Below are 23,296 nucleotides of genomic sequence, written 5' to 3'. Positions count from 1 at the left end.
CGGTTAAATTTCGCGTATGTAGCACGTCATCTTCGTGGTGTATCAGTTTTATTGGCCAGTAGTGTAAAACGATCTTCGGAGGGAAAAAAACAGTTGTAAGAATATAAAAAGATCTAATGGCAAGCCAATATTAAGCAAAGAAAGGAAAGCTGAAAGATGGTAGGTATACACACTGAGGTGTCAGAAGTCATGGGATGCCTCCTAATGTGTTGGATCACCTTTTGCCTGGCATATTTGACCCCAGATTAGGTACAGCTGCAAATTAAGCTTTAGCAATTTATATTTTTCTCACACAGTCAATTCCACATGCATTACTGGGGAAAGTTAGAGGGTAACTGCATGTTTTGCACATTCGGGAAATGTTACATCAAATAGCTGGACCACTCCACTGGTGGTCATATGAAAAACGTTGTTGTTCCAAAGCATAACACAACAGATGCTACAATTTTGGCATTGTCAAAAGTATTTGCAATTTAGGGTTTATCGTAAGTGAAACTATTGTACAGTGACCCACAGTTCATTGTTCACTTGCGTAAACAGCATTGCAAATAAAATAGAATCAGGTGCATACTCACTCCGTCTTCCACAGGCAATCTGACGGAAAGGCCGAGGGAATGAGTAGGGCCTTCAAGACGTGTGTAAACATCAGCACACATACAGAGCCTTCGCTAGTTTTCTCAGCCCATAAAGGTCAACTTCAAGAGACGTAACAGCCATTTGGAGCTGTTGTGCTGCAGACGGCCCCATAGTCTGCCTTCTGTAGCCCTTACAAGAGGATGCAGTGCTAAGTTCTGGAATGCACCTTCAATCCAAGTCTGCTCCTGTGGTACCACTCATACTTGACAGATGCCATCAATACAATTCATAAGCCCCACCAGTAGGACTACTCTGTATAGCTCAAGGGCATCCTTCTGAGGAGTCATGTGGACTGGACAGAGCATCTTGCTACTATCATCCATGGATGTCACCTGTATTCTGTAAAAGTCAAGGGAACCTTCTAAGATGACACTCGGACTGGACAGAGGGTCATGAATGTCAACAATATTCTGCGTAAGTTGACGGCGACCTTATGAGGTGCTACTCTGACTGGAAAGGGGGTGTCATCACTATCATATATTGGTACCACCTGTACTCTGTGTAGGTTGAGGGTGGCCTTCTATGATTCGACTTGGAATGGACAGAAGATGTCATCACTACTATCTGTGGACACCTCTTGTGTCCTGTGTTGTCACTTGCATCCATGGATGTCACCAGTATTTTTTTGAGGTCAGGGGCGGCTTCCTGGGTTGTTGTCAAATTCACCTGCAACACCAGAGCTGTCCACTACTGCCCTCATTGCCACCATCGCCACTGATTGCCCATCAATATGACAGTTTTCAGTGCAGGCCACATGTTGGTGCCAATGCAGCTAGACAGCTGCCTGGATACCTACACCAGTGTCAGCCACCTATGTATCCTCATGGACTTGGGCCCACTGGCTTTGAACTTCACCCTTAACAAGCAGGAGAGGCTCCCAAGCAAATGTATTATCACTACCGACTGATTCACGAACAAAGGCAATCCCTGCAGGTCAAGGCACATGCGGAGATTGCAGCATTGCTGGTTCCGAACAACAGATGCGCTAAGTGCATAGAGGTGCTTTGCACTTCAAGAAAGCATGTATCCTGCAAATTATGCCTCTTGCTTGTTTGTATAGAATTTGTCATTTATCATCATCATCAGATATGAATAGAAATTCACCAAATAACTCACTACAGTCACATTCAGTGCTCATACCACTGGCTATGACATTCACAACAGAAAGTTCAGACCAGTTTATGGGTGTCCATCCTATTGTTCAGAACAGAGTTGAATGTTCACTGTCTGTCAGAGAATGCCTGAGTCAGGTGCGCAGAATGAGACTAAACTTGAACTCCTTCATTTGTGTCTCCAAGTTTAATCTTTCCTTCCCTCTCTTCTCAAATGAGCCAGCACAAAGTTGGACACTACTGCCTGTCTGTGCCTACATGGGGGAGGGGGGGGGGGGAGGAGATATATTTTTCCAGTAATACTACTGTATGAAAGAAGTACAGGTATTTAATCAGGAGACTGACACTGCTGGATACACTAATTAATAAGTACTGTGCTTCCCACAGTTGCATGTGCTCTGATGCAATGATTCAGCAGAATGTCAACAAACCAGCTGCTGCTGATACAGTCATAACAATCATCACAACATGAAAGCAGTTGCCTTATCAACTCAAGTTACCCAGTGCTCATTGTAAGCCATATACAGTAACTACCGACCTGTGCTGTATGGACTACAGTTTTGACATTTTCTGCTTACTGCTAGTGGCTCAAACAGTACTTGTATCCTAGCACTAAATATTTCAATGGGATCTTTGCTGTGCTATTTACATTGCTTATAGAAACAGCAAAAAGGATGACACTTTGCACACTGCCCTTCAAGACACTAATTCCTTGTCTATAAACCAAAGGCTATGTTTCTAACTCTAGGACAAAAACAGATCTGCTAGAGGGGACTATTACAAAAGTGGAAAACAGTCACCGAGACCCTAACTGTGAGCATACCTTAAGATTTGCACCTCCACCCTATTTCACAGAAATCTTCAATGTAAAGTACAAGTATGAGGCATTGCTAACACAGGAAAGTCTCCTGATTGCCCATTTATAGTTTGATCAGATTATTAAGGCAAGTGATACTTTCTGAAACTACTTTGGAAGTGACTGGTGAGTTTTTACATTTCAAAAAATCTGTATTATGCATTCGTTTACCATTCCAATTGGCCTCTTTCTTTTTTAGGGCTACACCTTGATAGCTATTTGTGTCAGTGATATACACTGATGGAGAAACAATGCAACGCCAAGAAGGAGTTGTGCAACAAACAATAGCTGGTAGGTGTGTTTCTACACCTGTAAGCTGATTATTCAAATTTCACACCAGTCCCATAAGAATGCCGCTGTAGTGCCACTAAGATGATGCAAATCAGGTGTGCTAGAAAAACACACTGTAACAGTCATGAGCATTTGTTACCTTTGAGAACTGATGTGAGTTGATGTCAGTCACGAATACCTTTAAGGTGACAAAGGTGCCATTATCAACGCCTCACTGAGTTTGAATGAGGACGTGTAATTAGGCTACAAGAAGCTGAATGTTCCTTCTGTGATACTGCAGAAAGACTTGGCAGGAATGTAGCCAATGTGCATGATTGCTGGCAGCGGTAGACACGAGAATTACAGTTGCAAGAAGACCGGGCTCCAGACGGAAATGCGGCACTACTGAGAGCAAAGACCATCATGTTCAGTGTATGGCTATGGTGAATCGTACAGCATCTGCAGCAGCAATCTGAGCAGCAGGTAGTACTGTATTGACACAATGAACTGTTACAAATCAGTTACTTCAAGGAGAGCTCCAAGCCAAGACACCCTGTTGCATGTATTCCCCTGACCCCAAACCAGTGCCGGCGCAAGGCACGTGCGATGCGTGCGGCACTTTCCGAGGGGCGGCAAATCTGCCGCCCCCCCCTTTTTTTTTTAACATTCATGCCCAAGAGGGGATTCGAAACCAAACCTCGGAGGGAGCGGCTTCGGGAACTGTAGCATGGCGCCTCGACTAACTGCCGGCCGCCCCTGTTGAACAAGGGGAGGGAGGAGGACTAATTTCTTCCTTGCCACTGTGGCAGCACCGTCGTATTTACGCGGAGGAACAGAGAGGGGGAAGCAGTCTGGCGTACACGCCAGTATTATGAGTAGAGTGTTGCCAACCTGCTACGCGCCGTGCGTTTACTCACAACTAATTTTGCTGAAGACGAAATCTAATTTGGAAATTCGAATGCAATGTTCGATACTACGGTTACATGTTAAGCCTGAAGCAATTTTGCTAAGGTCTTCAATGGCAGTTTCCGAGTGTTTTATACTTCCTGCATTATGGAAAAAAATGGCCGAACATTACTACGGTCAAACATGCCCAACACCTACAATGGCTAGAAGTATTCCGAATGGGTAAATACTTACTGTGAGCTTCTTGCATCTTCTTCTTCTTGGGCGTTAGTTTAACCGTCGCCTCGCTGTACCTCGTCACGTGACCTAGTTCCTGGCACTGCCGCGTCACCAGTTCGCCTTTCCAGGCAAAAGGTATTGTTGCGTTCTCTACAACGAAAACTACAGAATTCGTTTCGGTAGTTGGCCGAGGGAGTCAAGATTGGTCAGAGGCACTTTCATTGCATTTCGTAAGAACAGAAGAATTGGTGCGTCCGAATTTCTTGCAACTTGGGATGTAATAGGTAAGTGCTTTTCATATAACGTACAGATAGTACTGCGCGTGTACGTTTCTCATAAGTTAGAATTTTTCTATTTCAAGATTGCAGAATAGGAAAACTTATTTTTCTTATGATCTGTTACTTCAAAAATTGGCAAGTCGGCAGATAAGCACGCGTCGTCCCAATAGCTAGAATGAAAATAAAGTGAAGAAAAGTGAAGTGATACAGCGATGACTAATTTGTTACCCCTTATTTCATAATCAGACACGAAAGAAGTGACACATGGATGGCTGGTCTCGGCGGAGGTTCGAGTCCTCCCTCGGGCATGGGTGTGTGTGTGTGTCTGTCTTTGTCTTTAGGATAATTTAGGTTAAGTAGTGTGTCAGCTTAGGGACTGATGACCTTAGCAGTTAAGTCCCATAATATTTCACACACATTTGAACATTTTTTGACACATGGAAATTACGACGGATGACGAGTGTCACTTATTTGAAATGAACAACCTCAGTGCTGTGAGTTAATATATTTCGACTAGCATTAATCCGTCGATGCCCGGGAGTGTATTTATTGCATTATTATGTTACTCCATCTCCTTATTCTTCCTCTCTCCATTGTCTTCCGCCCCATTCTTTGACCGGTTCACCTGCGTCTGTAGTGAAATTCGGCCTGAAATTCAATTTCACGCGGCTCAGTTCTTATGACTTCATCTCCTGAACAGTGTATCCTACAGTAATATAATTTTCCGTTTACGTGCAGTGGAATATCAGGAAATTGTCTGCGAAGTCTGTTGCAAATAAAGTTAGTACGCTGACATCAAGTTACTTTCAGGTAATCGTTCTTTATAGGTTGAATCGAAACATGTCCGACGGTAGAAAAAGACTGTCTGGCAGTGAATATAGGAAAAGACGGGCGCTGAAGGAAGATGACGATAAGAAGCAAAAGGATGCACTACAACGGGGGACTGCCGCAATTTAGCAGCTTGCACGGTTGCACGGGGTGGCACTTGGGCTTGCGCCGGCCCTGCCCCAAACCACTACCATTTGCAACTTCAGTGGTGACAAGGGAGAACTCATTAGAGAACTGGGTGAAGGGCTGCTGCTTTTTATGATGAAAGCTGGTTCTGCCATGGGAGTGATGGCTGCGTGTTGGTTAGGAGGAAACCAGTTAAGGGCCTGTAATTAACCTGTCACTGTGCTAGATGCACTGGACCTACACCTGGCGTTATGGTCTGGGGCACAGTTTCGAATGACAGCAGGAGCACTTTCGTGGTTATCTCATGCACCCTGACAGCGAATCTGTACATCAGTTTGGCGCTTTGACTCCTTGTACTGCCATTCATGAACAGTATTCCATGGAGTGTTTTCCAGTAGGATAACACTCACCCATATACTGCTGTTGTAACAAAACATGCTCTACAGAGTGTTGACATGTTGCCTTGGCCTGCTCAATCAGTAGATCGCTCTGCAATCAAGCACATATGATACATCATTGGATAACTCCAGCATCATCCACAAACAGCATTAACTGTGCTTGTATTGGCCAACAGGCATGGAACTCCATCCCACAAACTGACATCCAGCCTCTGTACAACACAATACATGCACAATCCCATGCTTGCATTCACCATTCTGGTGTTTACACTGGTTATTAATGTATCAGCATTTCACATTTGCAATGGTTTATCTCATGTTTACATTACCCTGTGATCTTACAATGTTAATCATTTAACACATTCCCAAAATTTTGTTACTCTACATTAATTATTTTTTGATGTTGTGATTCGTTTTTCGATCAGTATATATGTCTGGATTGCAAAAAAGAATAAAGATTGCCTCTCACAAGTTGGGCTGCTGAATGCTGTTGAAAATGACATGGAAGATCTCTTTAGTCATGTTATTCAAAGAGAACAGGAAGCAGTACTGGGTAAAAACAGGTCATTTCTATAAGCACAGACAATATGGATTAAATATTCCACACCAGGAAGGACTTGGACATACTTGGAAATTCCTGCAGATTGACACTGAGTACCAGACCAAGACTGACACTTGAGATCTTTGCCTTTCTTGGGCAAGTGCTCTACTGACTGAGCTAACCAAACACGAGTCAAAACTTGTCTTCACAGGAAGTTTCACATCAGCACCACTTCACTGCAGAGTGGAAAATTCATTTTTTCCCATATTTATTCACTGTTGTAATTTATGTCCAGCTGCAATATATCTACAGCCTCATCTGGGATAATAAATTATGTTCTTTATTAGAGCCTGATGCTTTGTTGCAGAAGTATTAACTGATGGAGAAGTTAACAGCCTTCCTATTATATATTATACCTTTGGTTTGTGATCAATGGCCTTTCCAAAGATCCCTTTGATTGTCTCTTTACTATTGTGGCTTTTGTGAAACAACTCGTGAGATTAATTAACTCCCACCTTGACACGGAGTTCTGTGGTACATCGATGAGGCGTTGAGTTATTGAGAAGCTCATGTGATGACAGGAGGTTGGAGCAGATACTAATTTTTATGGGCTCATGTACAGCTAATTTGGAGAGGCCACCATGTTGTGGTAAAAGACAGTCACATCTTCTGCAGTTTTCTTGCCAGCAAATTTGTCCTTCCTGCAGGAGTTGTATACTCTTACAACGGGAACTTTGGAAGGTTGGAAATGAATCGCATGAAAGAGAAGCAAAGTATGTTATATTAAACTGTAACTTTCAGCTACTCCATAAAGCCTGGATACAGTTAGGTTTTACTGTAATATGGAAACCCTCATCAAAATGAGTTTTCCTTCTCCTTTCTCTTTCCTTTGATGATGTGTTCCTGAAAGACAGAATCTGTAGATGGACTTTCTGCAAAATCTGAAATTAAAGAAAATTAATCTGAAATTAAAGAATAAGGCTCAGATGATCTGACACATGCTTCCATTCTTATAAAGTCTTATACCTTCGTTGTTGTAGATGAGGCTGAAACAGTGGATATTGGCATGTGTATTGCAGTAAACAGTGCTGCAATCATGTGCACCACTTTTCTGTGTAGTCACATCCCCGTTGAATGCCATGCCCATATCCCTGCAGCGGGCAGACATTTACGAGGTTTGTCCGGAAGATACATCTAAAAGTTGATTAATGTCTTTATGTTACAAGTTGCAGTCACCGCCAGGTGGGACTACTGCTGTAATCAATCCCTTGAACGCTCAGTTCGAGTCAGAGCACTCTGCGTGAAAGTGGGAGTGTGCGGCAGCTTGTTGACAGTTACCCTTTTCACCTGCCGTCGCCATGGAGCCCTCTCTGATTCAGGAACAGCGCGTCAACATAAAGATTCTTGCAAAGCTAGGCAAGAATGGCCGTGAGATTTTTGAGTGTTTGAAACAGGTTTACGGAGACAATTCTCTGAAGGAACCAACCGTGAACAAGCGGTTAAAAAGGTTCCAGGATGGCCGAGAAGAAGTGAACGATGACCCTCGCCCAGGACGCCCGTCAACATCGAGTTCCGATGCAAATGTTGAACGAATTCGGGCTTGTGTTCTTAAAGACCGTAGATTGACAGTCAGAATGATGCTGACGAGCTGTCAATCCCCAAAACAATCGTTCACGAAATCCTGACACAAAAACTTGAAATGAAGAAATTGTGTGCAAAAATCGTACCGAAGCTCTTGACGCCAGAACAGAAAGCAAAGAGGGTTGAGTGCTGTGAGGATTGGTTGGAAGCAGAGGAACGAGGGGACTTTCTCAACCGAATCATCACTGGAGACGAGTCCTGGTTTTACGAATTCGATGTGGAGCTCAAATCTCAAAGCAAGGAATGGAAACTAGCAGGAGAACTGAGAACAAAAAAGTCGCGAAAATCAAGGTCCAATGTGAAAACAATGTTGATTGTTTTCTTTCATTCTAGGGGCATTGTTCACAAGGAATTATTCCCTCTCGGCCAGAGAGTGAACGGAAATGTTTACGTTGAAGTTCTGACACGTCTCAGAGCTCGTGTGGCCCGAGTTCGACCAGAGTTGGTAAAAGGGGGCAGGTGGATCCTTCATCACGACAATGCGCCCGCTCACACGTCGCTCGTTGTGCGCGAGTTTTTGGCCCGAAGCTCAATCACCGTGACAGACCACCCGCCTTATTCACCCGATTTAGCCCCGTGTGACTTCTTCATGTTCCCAAAATGCAAAATGGTGCTTCGGGGGTGGCACTTGGGAGATGTGGAAGCCATCAAGGCGGAAACGACACGGCAACTTAACAACATCACAACTGAAGACTTTCAGCAATGTTATCAACAGTGGAAACGGCGTTGGCAGAAGTGTATCGTGTCTCAGGGCGAGTACTTTGAAGGAGACCCTATTGTAATACCTGAATAATTGTAAAATAAAGTTATTATTCAACTTTTATACGTACTTTCCAGACAAACCTCGTATGGCACTGCCCAGCAATGCTACACTCAGCACACACACTGGGCTTTTGCCAGCCACGTTCAACAGTCCATCAATCAGACTTCTTGCTTGAGCCCTTGTCTCACTGGACTCCACTTCAACCATCCTCGAGCTCATGCCTCACTGGAACTCATCTCTGCCATCCTCGAGCTCATGCCTCACCTTTAACCATCCTTGAGTTCACCATCCTGCTGGACCTTGTCTTCAACTGTCCTCGAGCTCACCATATTGCTGAGCTTCAAGAGTCGGTGACAGACTACAGTGAAGAACATTGCAGTGAAAGGTCAGTTTTGACTTTTAACCTAACCAAGTAATGTGGACTCATGTCTTACAAAAATTGTGTTCTACATTGTTCATTAGGCCTAATAAATGTATTTTCTTCCAGACTAACTTTTTTCCCTGATCACACACTTTGTACTCTGTTTAATAATATATCATGGTACATACATAGTAGTGTATTACTCCACTTGGTCACAAATACAAAATGTGGGAACCATCACAAGTGAAGTGATTTGACATGCAAGTGTTTCTATTTATATGTGATTTGATTCCAGTCACTGGTGTAGTTCCACAATGGCAGCTCATGGGAAAGGAAGGCTTACCACTAAAAGTCAAGAAGAGATACCCTTAGCTATTAGGCGACAGATGGTTTGCCATACCTCTCTAAGCTCTTAAGTACTGGACAGTACACATAGGCACAGGAAATATCTGTCCTTGGACAACAATAACAGCAGAGTGGAACAGCTTTACAAATACGCAAACTGATGGTAATCTGGCCATGGTAGAAAGAACTTTCCCATGGCCGCAAGCACATGCCAGTCAAACATGGAAATTTTGATCGCAACATATTTATAAGCACATTTGTTTGACGGGTGTACAAAGTGTAAGCAAGGCAACTTAGTGCAGGTCAGAAGTTTCTCACGAAAAAAATCACTCAGTGGTCTACTTCAGATGCCACAAACAACTACAGAGACAGATGTGTCATTACACATATCTTTAAACATGTAGGCAAGCCTCTTAAAACTAGAGTGAGACAGATGCCACAGATGTAATTCACTAATCATTTTTTTTAATTAACAGCTGTCTACACTGTCCCCATATAGCATTGGTCTGTACAGTCCTTGTGATACTCATGGTTAGACTAAAATCTCTGCAAGACATGCTGAGTTCCACTGGCATGTTGAACAGCAGTTACTGAGGCATGACCAGTGCTGCACCTCAGGAATCTCAGGTTCACAAGGCAAACGTAGCCATTATTGTCAATAAAGTTCTTCTGGGTATGTGACAGCATTGCCAACGAATAAAATACTCTGATGTTTTGGCCACTGTTGCAAATGTCCTTCCTCAGGGTGTTTCCGCTAATTACTGAATCAGAAAATTTTTGGTTCTCATATAATGGCAGAAGAGGCTGTTACTTAACTCTGATAGGGTATTCAGGAGGATGGGTGTTCAACATCCTTTATTGGTGTTTCCATTATTTCTTTACACTGGTGGAAATAAATATCCTTGATTCGGTGTTTGCTTTATTGCTTGCCACTGGTGGACATAGCCAAATGAGAGATGGGAAGAAGTTGGGCATAGCACCGTTTACTTGCTGCAACTGAGGCATGCCATATTCTGTGTATCTGGAGCCTCTGTGGTCTCCTGCACACCTGTTTGTGTTGTTTCCCATGAGCTGTCATTACGTATCGCTGTTACTGCTGGCAGCCAAGATGCCGGTTATCAGTACCCATCATCTCTTTTCACATTTGCAGGTCACTTGGCTGTTTCTATCAGCTCTCTGATCTTCCTCCTGAAGGGCTCTTTTGGCAGTTTACAGACCTATCACAATTCTATTTGTTTGCTACTCTCATCCTGATGTTCTGCCACCGATGACTTCGTGTGTTGTCTTATTCAGATATATATTACATAATCAGACATCAGTGTGCTGATATAGTTTTTCAGCTGCATCTTTCACTGAGCAAAGAACATCTCTTATTCTCTCTCATTCATTTCATTTGATACTCTTCAGTCAGTGACCCCCACACGTCTCCATAAAAGACCTTGTTCACTTAAAATCCATTTACTAACCCAATCACAAACAATACCTCTACCTCCACAGCTGCAACCAATTCCACACAATTTATCCAACACAGTCTGTGCACCAGTGGGTGCCACATATGTAGTAGCAAACAGTTCCTCTCCAGATATCACGTACTGGATTGGACCATTTTCCACTATGGCTGTAACTAATTCTTGTTGTGCTCTAGAATGAGTGATATCCTCCAAACCTATCACAATGTAGTATACTAGAATTCACCCTAACTACATAGTACCCTATCCTATTTCTTCTCCCAGTATCCTGCCTGGTGGACTGCATCACTATGGAAACCACCTTACTTCCACTCGCCACCTCGTGATTGCAGTCTGGTCATTAGCATTTTCTATCTTATCTTAGGTAGACCCGACTGTGAAAATAGCCATGCTAGCCACCTACTTTTCTGCCATCGCAGAACAGTATTCCACATAGATATAACTGCCAACCTTCCTGGATAAATGGACAACACCAAACTGTGGCTAAGTGGCAGTTGGACCATTCAGTTCCTAAATATACTGCTCATCGTAACATAGTTGACTTCAATGGCTGCTTCACCACCCATGTCACCATCTTAATCACCCCCCCCCCCCACACATTCTCCCCATTCTCCCCTCCCACCCCCACCCCACCAAATCTCCCAATGGTAACTTTCCTGCATCTGGATATTATCCCCGCTTTTCTGCTAATTTGTGTTATTTATGTGCCTGTGCTCAATTCATCCTCTATTCAGTGAGTAGCAATGTACCCTTATGTAGATATTTATTGTAAAATCTGGAAGATTTAAACAACAAAATGTGGAAGATTTAAAGTATGAGATCAGATTACGTGAAATAGATGCTTGAGGTAGTAAGTAATTGGAGACTGCAGTAAATGGTCTAAGCAGTAACCATGAATAAGAATTTCATGCTAATGATAAACTTCACCTCTTGATCATTATTTCTGTAATTTGTGTGACAATATTTACATTCACACTGAAATCAGCATAAAGGTAGAGAGTGTGCCATACTTTTTTATTCATGAAAACAGTTATAGGAACAAACTATCCTATATACCACCCTCATCACTGTAATTTCTCTTCTCCTATTCCTATGGTATTTTTGTGAAATGTGCAGTGCATAATTTTACATAAATGACTACTTCGCTGTAAATAATATTGTAGAAACTTATTTTACTAATATTTTAACAAGAACTGCTAATGAAGATTGATCCCAGGCTCATGTCTTGCATCTACACACTCATGCAACAATCTTAACCTTTATAGATACATATATTAAGCACAGCAATGTTCCTCAAATATATTATTTCGTGAAGTCTATACAAAAAGTGATCACCGTTTTCATGTACCTTGGAAAGCAGTGGGTGGGAATGGAACTGTCAGAACACTGACTCACACAGTAGGACAGTGAACTTAGAGCTGTGACAGTGAGAAAGACCCATTGCATGTCTTTTTGTCTACAACAGTAATTTCAAAATGAGCATTGCAACTGAAAGTCCTGCTGACTTTGAAATCCATTTGGTGGCAGTTTTTGATGGCAAATAATCTCAGAGTTGTTGATATTCGTTGTGAAATTTGTACTGTACATGAACCAACTGTGATTAGTCAAGTTTATGTTTCTTTGAGAGTATAAGAACAACAGAAAGTGCACTCCATCTGTATTTAGCTATAAATATAATAGAGGGAAACATTCCATGTGGGAAAAATATATCTAAAACAAAGATGATGTGACTTACCGAACGAAAGTGCTGGCAGGTCTCTTCTATTTGATGTGCTCAATTTGCACTTACAGATGACTTCAATGATTTCAGATACGGGAATCTGATATGCAAAGCCTTCTGTGGCCCTAGTCTATAATATATTTATTCATAGATATCGTTCATTACTATCATTCTATCGACCTGCCAGCACTTACATTTGGTAAGTCACATCATAGATGTATTTAGCTATATATTGATACAGAAAACTGATGAAAAAACTCATGAAAACTGGAATTTCTTATTATCTCAACTGTTGTACAATTTTTTTTTTTTTTGCAGTTTTCTCTGATAATTTTGCAAAATATTGTGGCTACCACAAATTCCGAAGGAGGATTTCCAGATGCTCTCATGCACATATTGCACACTCAGGCAGCATAATTTTATACAGAGTGAATTTCTCATCTCATTAACAGATATGACATAAGCTTAAAATCTGAATGGTAACTATGTAGAGAAGTAATACAAAGGTTTAGTCTTAAAACTTTTCCACAAAATTTTCTTGGACTGTTTCAATATTCCGTTTATAATCTGGTGGAGATTACTTTCTGATTAGCCTTCATACCTCGTAGATGCCTACAAATCAAAGGGTGGGCAATTATGTCATTACAATTGACACAGCTATCATGTCAACATCATCAAGTTGTCGTACTCATTGCTGAGCACTGTAACCACATGAACCAAGCATCACCAACTCGAATGGTTACTAGCTGTTTTCAGAGCCTGCTGATGAAGTAGACTGGAGGTGATATAGTTTTGATCTATTCACCTGCTCAGTGCACCCCTCCTCAGGCTCATGCCCTCAATCTTTCCTTAAATGGTTATTTAACAAAGACACATGGAGATATTAAGTTGTTTAATAATTGACACATTAGCTCTTCATTCAGTGCATTTTATGCGTAACGTCCCACACAAGCACCAAAGCTCAAATGCATCAATATAGTGCTTGTCTCTGGCCTTGATAGACCATTTTTCACAGCCATAGAAGAAAGTGAAAAACAAGAGTATTTCAACAAGCTGGATCTCTGTAGTGTTCATTGCCACTCTGTCTGCCAGATCTTAATGAGCTTTTCCAAAGTCACTTGTCCTTCTGTAATCTACCTTCTTATCTCATCTCCAAAACTTCCCATGTTGCAGATGGTTCACCCACAATAGATGAAAGAATGCACGACTCCCTGTTCTGTAATTGAGTTGTTAGGTGGACCTGCGGCCTTGATCATATATCACGAGTTTGGACTTTGAGATATCCATATGATAAACTAATACCCTTTATTTTTGTCAGCAGCTCGGCAAGTTGTTTTTCACTGCTTACTAAAAGTAAGATGTCGTCAGCGTATCAGACGTTGTTAATGGTTCTTCCACCAACTGCAATGCCTTTGGTTCAACCATCAAGAGCTTTCTTAATAACATATGTTTGGCACAGATGTTGTACTGTTGGGGAGATAGGACACAACCCTGTGTAACATCTTTAGACACAGTGAAGAAATCAGGCATGCCAGCACTTGTCTTCACAGCTATGTTGATATAATATATGTTGATATAATACACCTTTTCAGTGACAATAGCTACACAGTTTAAAAGCATGGAATATTAACAGGGTTTAAATCTGCTAATAAATGAAATAAATAACTTAAAAACATGACTCAGTTACTTTAATTTGATTACAAAAACTGCTCTAGGATAGTTAACCATTATTGTACACTTATTTATTGCTGCAAAATCACATTTCATTAACAAAACTCTAAATTTACTTCTAACATCAATTCTGAAGAACAAATATAATTTATTTATTTATTTGTTGGTTTAGGAAATCATAAAACATACATAAAAAAACAGAGTATTCTGACACATCGATTGAATACATTAACACAGCTACAAAATATTCTAGGTATCCAGTACTTTACAATTTGCTGTGCACTTTCACCGATATGTATAATAATTACATTAACTACTCAGTTGTCTTTTTTTCTGTATTCATATACAGTTGAGGATAAATGGAAATTAAGCAACAGACACAAATCATTCAGCTTTTAGTGAAACTGAGAGGAAGACTAGAGATATCACATTGTTCAATGAACATGTGGAGCAAAATAGCGTATCTCATTACACTATATGGAAACAATGGTGGATGTGTTGACAAATGATACCTGTATGTAAATAAGTAACTGAAAGTGAGCAAATCAGTTGTGTGTGGTGGTGATAAAAGGCAGCACAGAAAGCAACTGCATACAAGACACCCCAATGCCTGAAGTTTGGTTTCACAGACTCATACAAGAATGAAGTTCTCTCTGCCAGATTCCCAAGGAACCACTCCCCCTTCCCCCTTTCCACTCTCATCGTAATATCATTCACGTCACACTGTTCATCATCATTATGTTTAACTTATAAATAAAAAAGCATCAATGTTTAATGTCTCTTGTCTTTTCATTGCATTTTGTGAAGGCTTGTCTTTAATAATTAATTGTAGCATTTTGTATTTGTTGTCAAAGCTTACAGAAGCAAACAATACTCATATGGTTTGTTCCTGTAGCACTAATGTAGAGCACCTTCTTCTTATAAAGGAACAATGAAAGCTTTATTAATTGTGTCTCATGCAGTCATAAATATGATCTTGATATATTCAACAAAAAGTTTGGACTAACAGGTGTTGTAGCTGTGGTATACTTTAAGTATTGTCTGCTCTTTAGGTCTTGGAAGTTAATGTATCAGTATTCCTCACACAGTGCAGGAAATTCACACTGCATCAGCTACCAAATGCAAGAATTAAATGTAATTCAAATCAGGGAGACTATAGTGAGTATATACAGCATCTAATTCAAAATTAACAATGATTGAAGCACTGAAAGATGAACTAAAATCCAGTTTTTAATTTCTTACAAACAATGGCCACAATTTGGCATAATAGAGTAAATTACTCATAAATAGTGTGACAGTGGTGATGATAGAAGTGGCATGATTTAGCAAAGACAGGGTGGATGTCAGTAAAAACAACAAAAATTGTTAAACAATTTTAGATCACCTGATTTACAGATGTGCATAATGTACTGGGTGGTTAAGAAGCAATTTCTGCTTTATGTTGAATCAAACAGTACAAACAGTAAAATTACTGATGGAAAGGATGTTAAACTCTTGCTTGTTCACTCCTGAATTCTAAAATGTTTGCACTGGCTAGTAAAATGTGCATTTTCTCTCATTTTTCTTTTTCCTGCATACAAGTAAAAAATCCTCTTGTGATGGAAAGACTGGTATTATGTTCCTTCTTAATTTGATGCCTGTTGCTATTGTTCATGCCTATATTTACTGCTGTATTTCAGAACCTGGAGAGGTTTTGTGACCACATTCAGGAGAGTTATTCTTTATATGATATAGTTTCTGTCGCCATAATATCTTTAAAATATCATTTCAAACTATTGAAGAGTGTGGTTAGATTTTTCTGTGTTTAATTTGCCATTTGCCATATGGCCCAATAATGATTTCAACTATCAGCTGAATAGCAGATGTGAAGCAAACCAATTATTTTGGTTTTGCAGCAAATAAACTACTTGACCTAGAGTGTGGAACATGTGATATACTGTTTAGTGTTGAAGGAATGACAAAAGTATGACTGGAAAACACATAGGCATTCAATAACTGTTGCAATTTCTAAGGAAAGGGGCACTGTTGCAAAAGCAGATTGGAACCTTCACAGTGTGTTTTAAAAAATTTGCAGAAATCAAAACAATGATTCACTGTAGTTTTCTTACCAGTTACATTTATCTTTTCTTCCTACATATTGATACATTGTTTAGTTGTTATTTTTACACATTCTTAGAACCTTATCTACACAATATGTGAAACATACAAATATATATCAACCCCCCCCCCCCACACACACACACAAATCTCTCTCTCTCTCTCTCTCTCTCTCTCTCTCTCTCTCTCTCTACAATGTCAAACCTTAACGCATTAGCTCAGTCTTAAGTCAGTATTAAAATTACTTCACATTCCTAAGGTAAAACATAACAGCCCTCTGCCAATACTTTATGGTACCATTTCACAAGCCTCTCTTCTATTTGATGTGCTCAATTTGCACTTACAGATGACTTCAATGATTTCAGATACGGGAATCTGATATGCAAAGCCTTCTGTGGCCCTAGTCTATAATATATTTATTCCTAGATATCGTTCATTACTATCATCAAACTTTGTGCACTGAAAGCAGTCAGCTAAACATTTTGTGAGATTGTGGAGGTGCAATCATACTGACTGAAACACAATAAATAACACTTATACTTGGCAACCATCATGTTGTGTATATCAAATAAATGCAGATGAATTCAGAATGCCGTCATTAAATTACTGAAATGCTGGTTTCTTCCTTAAAACAAATCAGGCAGTTGTCTCTGTTCCTAAAATCAAACATCAAATGGAGAAGATCCTAAAATCCAATATCAATTGAAGAACCAGTAGCAAATCTAAGAAATGGTTTTCCCATCATACCTAGCATTATGGAACCAAAAGGAACCTGTCCACACAGCATGACATAGAAGACTATTAAAAAATTAATTTTCCATTCGGACAGTTGGAATTTGTTTAAGAGTTACACTCAAAGAAACTATCCTGAGAAGTAGAAGTCATATAATTACACAAACAAACATTCCCCTCCACCCACCCATTCACGTTTTTTTTTTTTTTTTTTTTTTTTTTTTTTCTTCTTCTTCTTCCCAAATTTCCCACTCTATCTCACGGCTCTTACAAAACGCACAACAGTTCATTTCTTTTGATACTATGAAGAAAAATTGCTGAAATCAGTTTTAAGTTTTATTGTTGGTGTCTGGGAAGGAAAGGTCTTCGCTGTGGCACTATCAGCTCTCAATTTCTGTTGATTTTTTTGGCTTGACCTTACAGCCGACTCCAGTTTTGAACGTAGTTCAGTTGACTGACTCATTAATGACTTAAACTCCTATTAAAAAAAGAAAGGAAACAAATATTAGAAAAGTTTAAACACAGTTAACTAACAATGACTATTACAAAATAAAATCCTGTACAATAAAATTAGCACACAAAAGTATTTCACACATTGTGAAACACTATAATAATCAGATCATGTTAAACAAATAAACAAACAAATATAAATAAATATTATACTAAGATAGCTAGCCTATAAAAAAACACAACAGGTCTGTTTGACTAGCACTTCTAACTGTTTGTATAATGGTTTCTGACTAATTGCATTTTCAATTGGGTTCATATCAGCAGATACCACAGGTATTCCATTTCACTGATTTCTGCCTCCTGTAGGAAGGTGTTAATATGGTACGTACAGTGTACTGGCATTTGATGTTCTTGAAAGACGAACTGTTTGCCAAAATGTTGACTGTAGGGTTGGACAATAGGGTGAAGGGTCCTGTTCCAAAAATGTACAACTCTCAAGTTACCATAACTATTGATGTATGTACAAAGACTTGCACATGATACCAGCCCAAAACACAACAGACCCAGCTTCCTGCAGATCACATCAGACTTCATCCTGTGGTGTGCACTCATTTATGATGATCATCAGTGTTAGACAGATCCTACACTTCTTTGTGAAAAGAATCCAATGCCACACACCCAGGTCCTACTGAGGTGTTCCATTGTCCATCTCCTTTGGACACCAAAGTGCTGGGCAGTTTCTACTACTGTTTGTAATGACTGCCTACAGGCCAAATGGATCATGTGGAGAAAGATGGGTACTGTACAGGTCATCACAGTCCTCCCAGCTGCCTCCACAAAGGCAATGTGCATTTATGTTACACTCTCCTCACGATAAATAGAAACCATAATTTGGAGGTAGCAGTAATTAGCTCCTGTTGTTAATAGCAGGCAACCACTATGAGGCAGATCTTCAATATTTTTAATTGACTACAGCAGTTGAATGTTCAGATGATGACTGTGGTGTGACCAATTCAGTGGGCAACTACCATTGTTGACAATCCTTGCCATAAACTAACAATGTGAGCGATGTCTAAGTATGGAATAACCCTTATAGGTGTGCTGTCAGACTTAACAGTGTCTGCACAACTGATTTTGTCCCTTTTCTTGTTCACAATTTGAACTTGTTTATTTGTACCTCCATAACAAAGGTGGTTATAGATAAAGATAAAAATCAAGATACAAAAGTCAAGTCGCATCTACAATATTTTGACCAGAATTTGTTGTTCAGCAAAGATTTAGAAAAGTACCATACTACGTTCCCTGAATTAAAGGATTCATCTCATTACTTGAAGTTTCCTAAATTCACTGAAATTATCCATGGTCTAATTTCATTTTTTAGCGAGAAATTTAATGGATTCAGTTACATAACTAGACAAAACACTTGACAATACCACCAGAACTGGTTTATCAGTCAATAAATACCTCATAAAAAAAACTGTTCAAATGGCTCTGAGCACTATGGGACTCAACTGCTGAGGTCATTAGTCCCCTAGAACTTAGAACTAGTTAAACCTAACTAACCTAAGGACATCACAAACATCCATGCCCGAGGCAGGATTCGAACCTGCGACCATAGCGGTCTTGCGGTTCCAGACTGCAGCGCCTTTAACCGCACGGCCACTTCGGCCGGCTAAATACCTCATAAGCACAATGCTATTTCCTCTAGTAGTACTGAAGCACTTTCTCAAAGTGACTATGACCAGTGACATGTCTGGAGATCCCTAAGCAGTGGTGGGATACCAACCTGACTGTCACCCACCTTACAGCCCGACAACCAGGAGTGATGGTGTGGGGTGCCATTTCACTTCATAGCAAGACCCCTTTGGTTGTCTCTGTGACACCCTAACAGTACAGCAGTACTTCAACAATATTCTATGACCCGCTTTGTTGCCCTTCATGGCAAGCCATTCTGGTCTTACATTTCAGCAAGATAATGCCTGCCACACATGCTGAGAGTTTCTACTGCCTATCTTCATGCTTGTCAATGCCTGCCTTGGCTATCAAGCTCACACTTGAAGCATTATGGACAGGATCCTCCAATCAGCTCAGGATTTTGACAATCCTTGCCATAAACTAACAATGTGAGTGATGTCTAAGTTTGAAATAACAGAATCTGGCACAATATCCCACAGGAGATCATCCAAAAACTCTATCAATCACTGCCAAGCCAAATAATTATTTTTATTTGTCTGTGTGTGTACATCACATCTATTGATTTCCACCTCATTTGGACAATTCCTTCGGAGTGCATAACATCTCCTCCCCCCCCCCCCCCCCCCATAGAGTGTAACTGTGACCCAGGTATGAATCTGTTCTTCTCTAAACTAACACATCAGGGAAAGGCTGTTGGCCCTCTTTTTTAAGCTCCATCATGGATTTTAAATTACTGTGGATACAGTTTAAATATTCTACAAACTCTTTAAGTTTTTCTGCTTTATGTACCCTTTCCACAAACGTGTTGACCATGTACCAATAAAAACACATTGGTTTCAACTTGGCAGTTTCTAGTGCTTTTGCTTCAAAGTATTCCATTTATAAGTTTGCCACAAAGGGAATAACGGACTAGGCATCACCACATCACTGGTATGTTCACAATATTTTCTCTTGAAAAAGAAATAAGTTAATGTCAGAAAACACCTAAAAAGTTCTGTGAAATAATCATCAACCTTTCCTGAAATTACTTCCAAGGAATCAGAAACTGGTACTCTCAAAAAGAGGGAGAGTACATCAAAACTGACCATAATATCCTTAACATGAAGTTGCAATGAACTGAGGTAATGTACAAAGTCAGCGGAGTTGTGAATGTGATGTTCACACTTCCTCATATATTTGCAGAGAAAGCATTTCAGGTATTTTGCCAGTGGGTAAATGAGCCAGTATAACTAACTATGGTTCTTGGAGGAATTCCTCCCATGCATACCCTATGAAGGCCATGTAGCCATGGTGACACTGCTGCTCATTTTCTAAGATCTTTAATGATGTTACATAGCAAGCCCAACTCACTGGGAAGAATCACCATCATTCTCTTGATTTGATTTGTAGGAGCGGCATCTATCTGTCTATAGGCAACATCATTTAAAAGATAGAAAATCATCTTACTGCAGTCCACATGTGACATTAGGACCATCACATTGCCCATGTCTGCTGTAAAAACACAGATTTCTCAATGTTACTCGTTCTTCTTTGGAGACATTGGATCTTAGCATTGACACCTTGGTAACTGATCAATCTAGTGGGAGAGAAGCTACAACATGCTCCATGGAGCTGGTGTAATATACTAAATGGGAATGAAGTTTAGCCCTTTACCAAGAATCTTCTTGTATCCTCATCCAGATGTTTGTCATGGAGATTAATTACAGTAGAGCTTCCTGCACCTTGTCTTGACTTTTTGTGCACGTGATCAAATTTTTCTCTCTGGCTTGCAGATATTTCCAAATGCATTGATTCTGCTTGTGATCATATTATATTGTCAACCCGTTCCCAAGAATCTGCAGAGAGTGTCGCTGACATGTAGGGGTGAATATGGAAAAGCTCTTTTGAAGTGACGTTCAGCATTCATTGGGTGTCACAAATTCTCTCTCATACCATAACCAGAGTGGCATGGCACATAATCTTATTTGCTGCTGATGTTTTAATATGATGTTTGACTTTGGCACATGCAGGTACATCTTGTTAGAACATCAGCGTACTGAGAAGGCAACCTTTCTTCTGGCGGAGCTTATCCAACTTGTGTATGTTACGGAACATTTCCTCCCAGCTGAGTGAAGAGATGGCATTAGGTTTCCACAGCGCAATTGATAAATATGGCACTTCTGGGTGTTCTGCCAAGTTTTTTCCATTTTATGCACAATTATTCCACAACTTACCCGTCTATCTTCTTCAGGTGCTGTGATGTATGCTGTTATGTGTACTCGCTGCCTGGGCTCCAAACAGTCTGTGAACCATTGTTGGTCTCGTGCCACTATTTATACCAGAGTTTAACTCCCAACACCCACTATGGCCTCTGATGCTCTTTTGTTTTTCAGAGCTCGCTCTGATAGTCCAAGAAATGCAAAATCCATCAGCACTTTCCAGCTCTGGCAGATGGCGAACAAGATCTTTTTGAACTGAGTGCTAGACGCCAGCCTTGTTTAAACTGAATCCTCCATTCCTGTTTATTAGGGTTTCCAACATCTTTATTTCAATAGACCCTGAATTATGCTGTCTTATAAACTTAGAATTTTGCGCAAAGATACTGGTCTCATTGTACTTCATTTTATGATTATATTCAAGGCAGTGATGGTGATACAGCTGATTTGCTTGGTTGTTGTAGTCGGGCGTGTCACTGATGTTCCTTGTATCTCTCCACAATTCTTATGATAGTCTGCTCCACATAAGACATGCAACGTTCACACTGCATGCAATGCACACCCAAATAGTCTTTAACATTACTAAGAATACTTTTTATCTTAGTTGAAGGTAGTGAAATACACTGGATACCACATTTCAGTAGAAATCTACTGATATTTTTGGTTATTGGATCAGTATAAGGTAACTGACTAATTTTGACTTCTCTTCGCCAGTCTGTCTTGATCTCTTTCTCAGGCATACTGGATTTTGGTGGCGCTGCCCATTTAATTTGATGATCTGAGAACCCATTCCTTTGTAACACTATTCGTAGGTGTTGTAATTCTTTGGAAAGGCTCTCCTTGTCTGAAAGTGTTTGAGCACTGAATTGCTTTGTAGTGGATGGTGATAGCTCAAAGCATGGAGATAAGAGGTCAGTGTGTGTAAGTTGGGGTCTACACAGTGAGTAAATATAACAACAAAACTTGCAGCACCTGAAAAAGGATGCTGGTTAGTCATCGAAAAACTTTGCAAAACATTCAGAAACACAGCATTAATCAATTGTCCTGAGAAAACCTGAGAGATCGTATCACTTCACTCTATGGAGGGATGATATTTGTTAACATACATAATTTGGATAAGCTCCACAAGAAGAAAGGTCAACTTCTAAATATGCAGAACTTTCTAAAAAGGTGTTGAGATGAACAAGCTGGACCTATGTAAGCTAAAATCAAACATCATTTTAGTAACACCACCACTGGACTTCAATGCGGACACAGATAATCCGATGTGGATCTCCCAGGAGAGCAGTAAAGCAAGCTACCACAGGCTGGACATGCAAAGCACTGTATATACAGAACCACTGAATGTGGTGTTTACCAAGGCTGGGCCTTTCAGTTCTTACACTAATTTCAACTACTGCCAACCTGGCTTCACTTCACACCATGCTCTGTCTCCACATGCTTAGCTGTTCACTACTTCAAGCTGGTCAGATTTGTGTATTTCTCCAAAGCTCACCTCTATGCAGTGTTCAGACACACTAATCGCCCATAGGTTGACTCGACATCAAGTTTCTTTCACTCTTCTGGGGTTCAGCTCAACATCTTTACAGTCGGGCTACCATCAGTTAGTATAGTTACTTTTAAGTCGAGACTGACGGTTTTCTGGTGTTGCCTTGCACTGTGCAGATACAAAAATGGTGGCATAGGATGTTCTTACAAATTTGATGGTCGTCCTTTTTTTCATGGCATTAGTTTGTGGCCACCATGCAACTGGCATTTTTGCAATGTTGGCAAGAGGTGAAATTCCTCTGCATCCATGCTGCAATAGTGGCAGGCCAGGTGGCTGCAGAGAAGCCACCCACACTGCCATCCCCAACTGCATACACTGGTTTTGAGGAGTCTGCTGAAAGGTGGGAGAATTATCTGTGCCAGTTCTTGCTGTACTGCCATGTAAAGTGTACTGTTGATCCACAACCTCGTTACTGTCCAGCAGTATGAAATTGTGCAA

The 23,296-nt window shown here is 40.4% G+C and overlaps 1 protein-coding gene across 1 annotated transcript in view; it reads right to left on the bottom strand.

The window, feature by feature from the left end:
• Window positions 1-14,184: 14,184 nt before the first annotated feature.
• LOC126248228 (HEAT repeat-containing protein 5B) overlaps window positions 14,185-23,296 on the bottom strand; it is a 250,516-nt gene continuing 241,404 nt past the window's right edge. Inside the window, exon 37 of the mRNA XM_049949054.1 lies at window positions 14,185-17,447. Coding sequence (XP_049805011.1) covers window positions 17,271-17,447 — 177 coding nt within the window. The 3' untranslated portion in view covers window positions 14,185-17,270. The remainder of the gene's footprint in view (window positions 17,448-23,296) is intronic.

This window comes from Schistocerca nitens, chromosome 3 (assembly GCF_023898315.1).
Source record: "Schistocerca nitens isolate TAMUIC-IGC-003100 chromosome 3, iqSchNite1.1, whole genome shotgun sequence".
Taxonomy (NCBI): Eukaryota; Metazoa; Arthropoda; class Insecta; order Orthoptera; family Acrididae; genus Schistocerca; species Schistocerca nitens.
The sequence above is the reverse complement of the archived record's forward strand: the minus strand, read 5'-3'. Positions and strand labels throughout refer to the sequence as shown.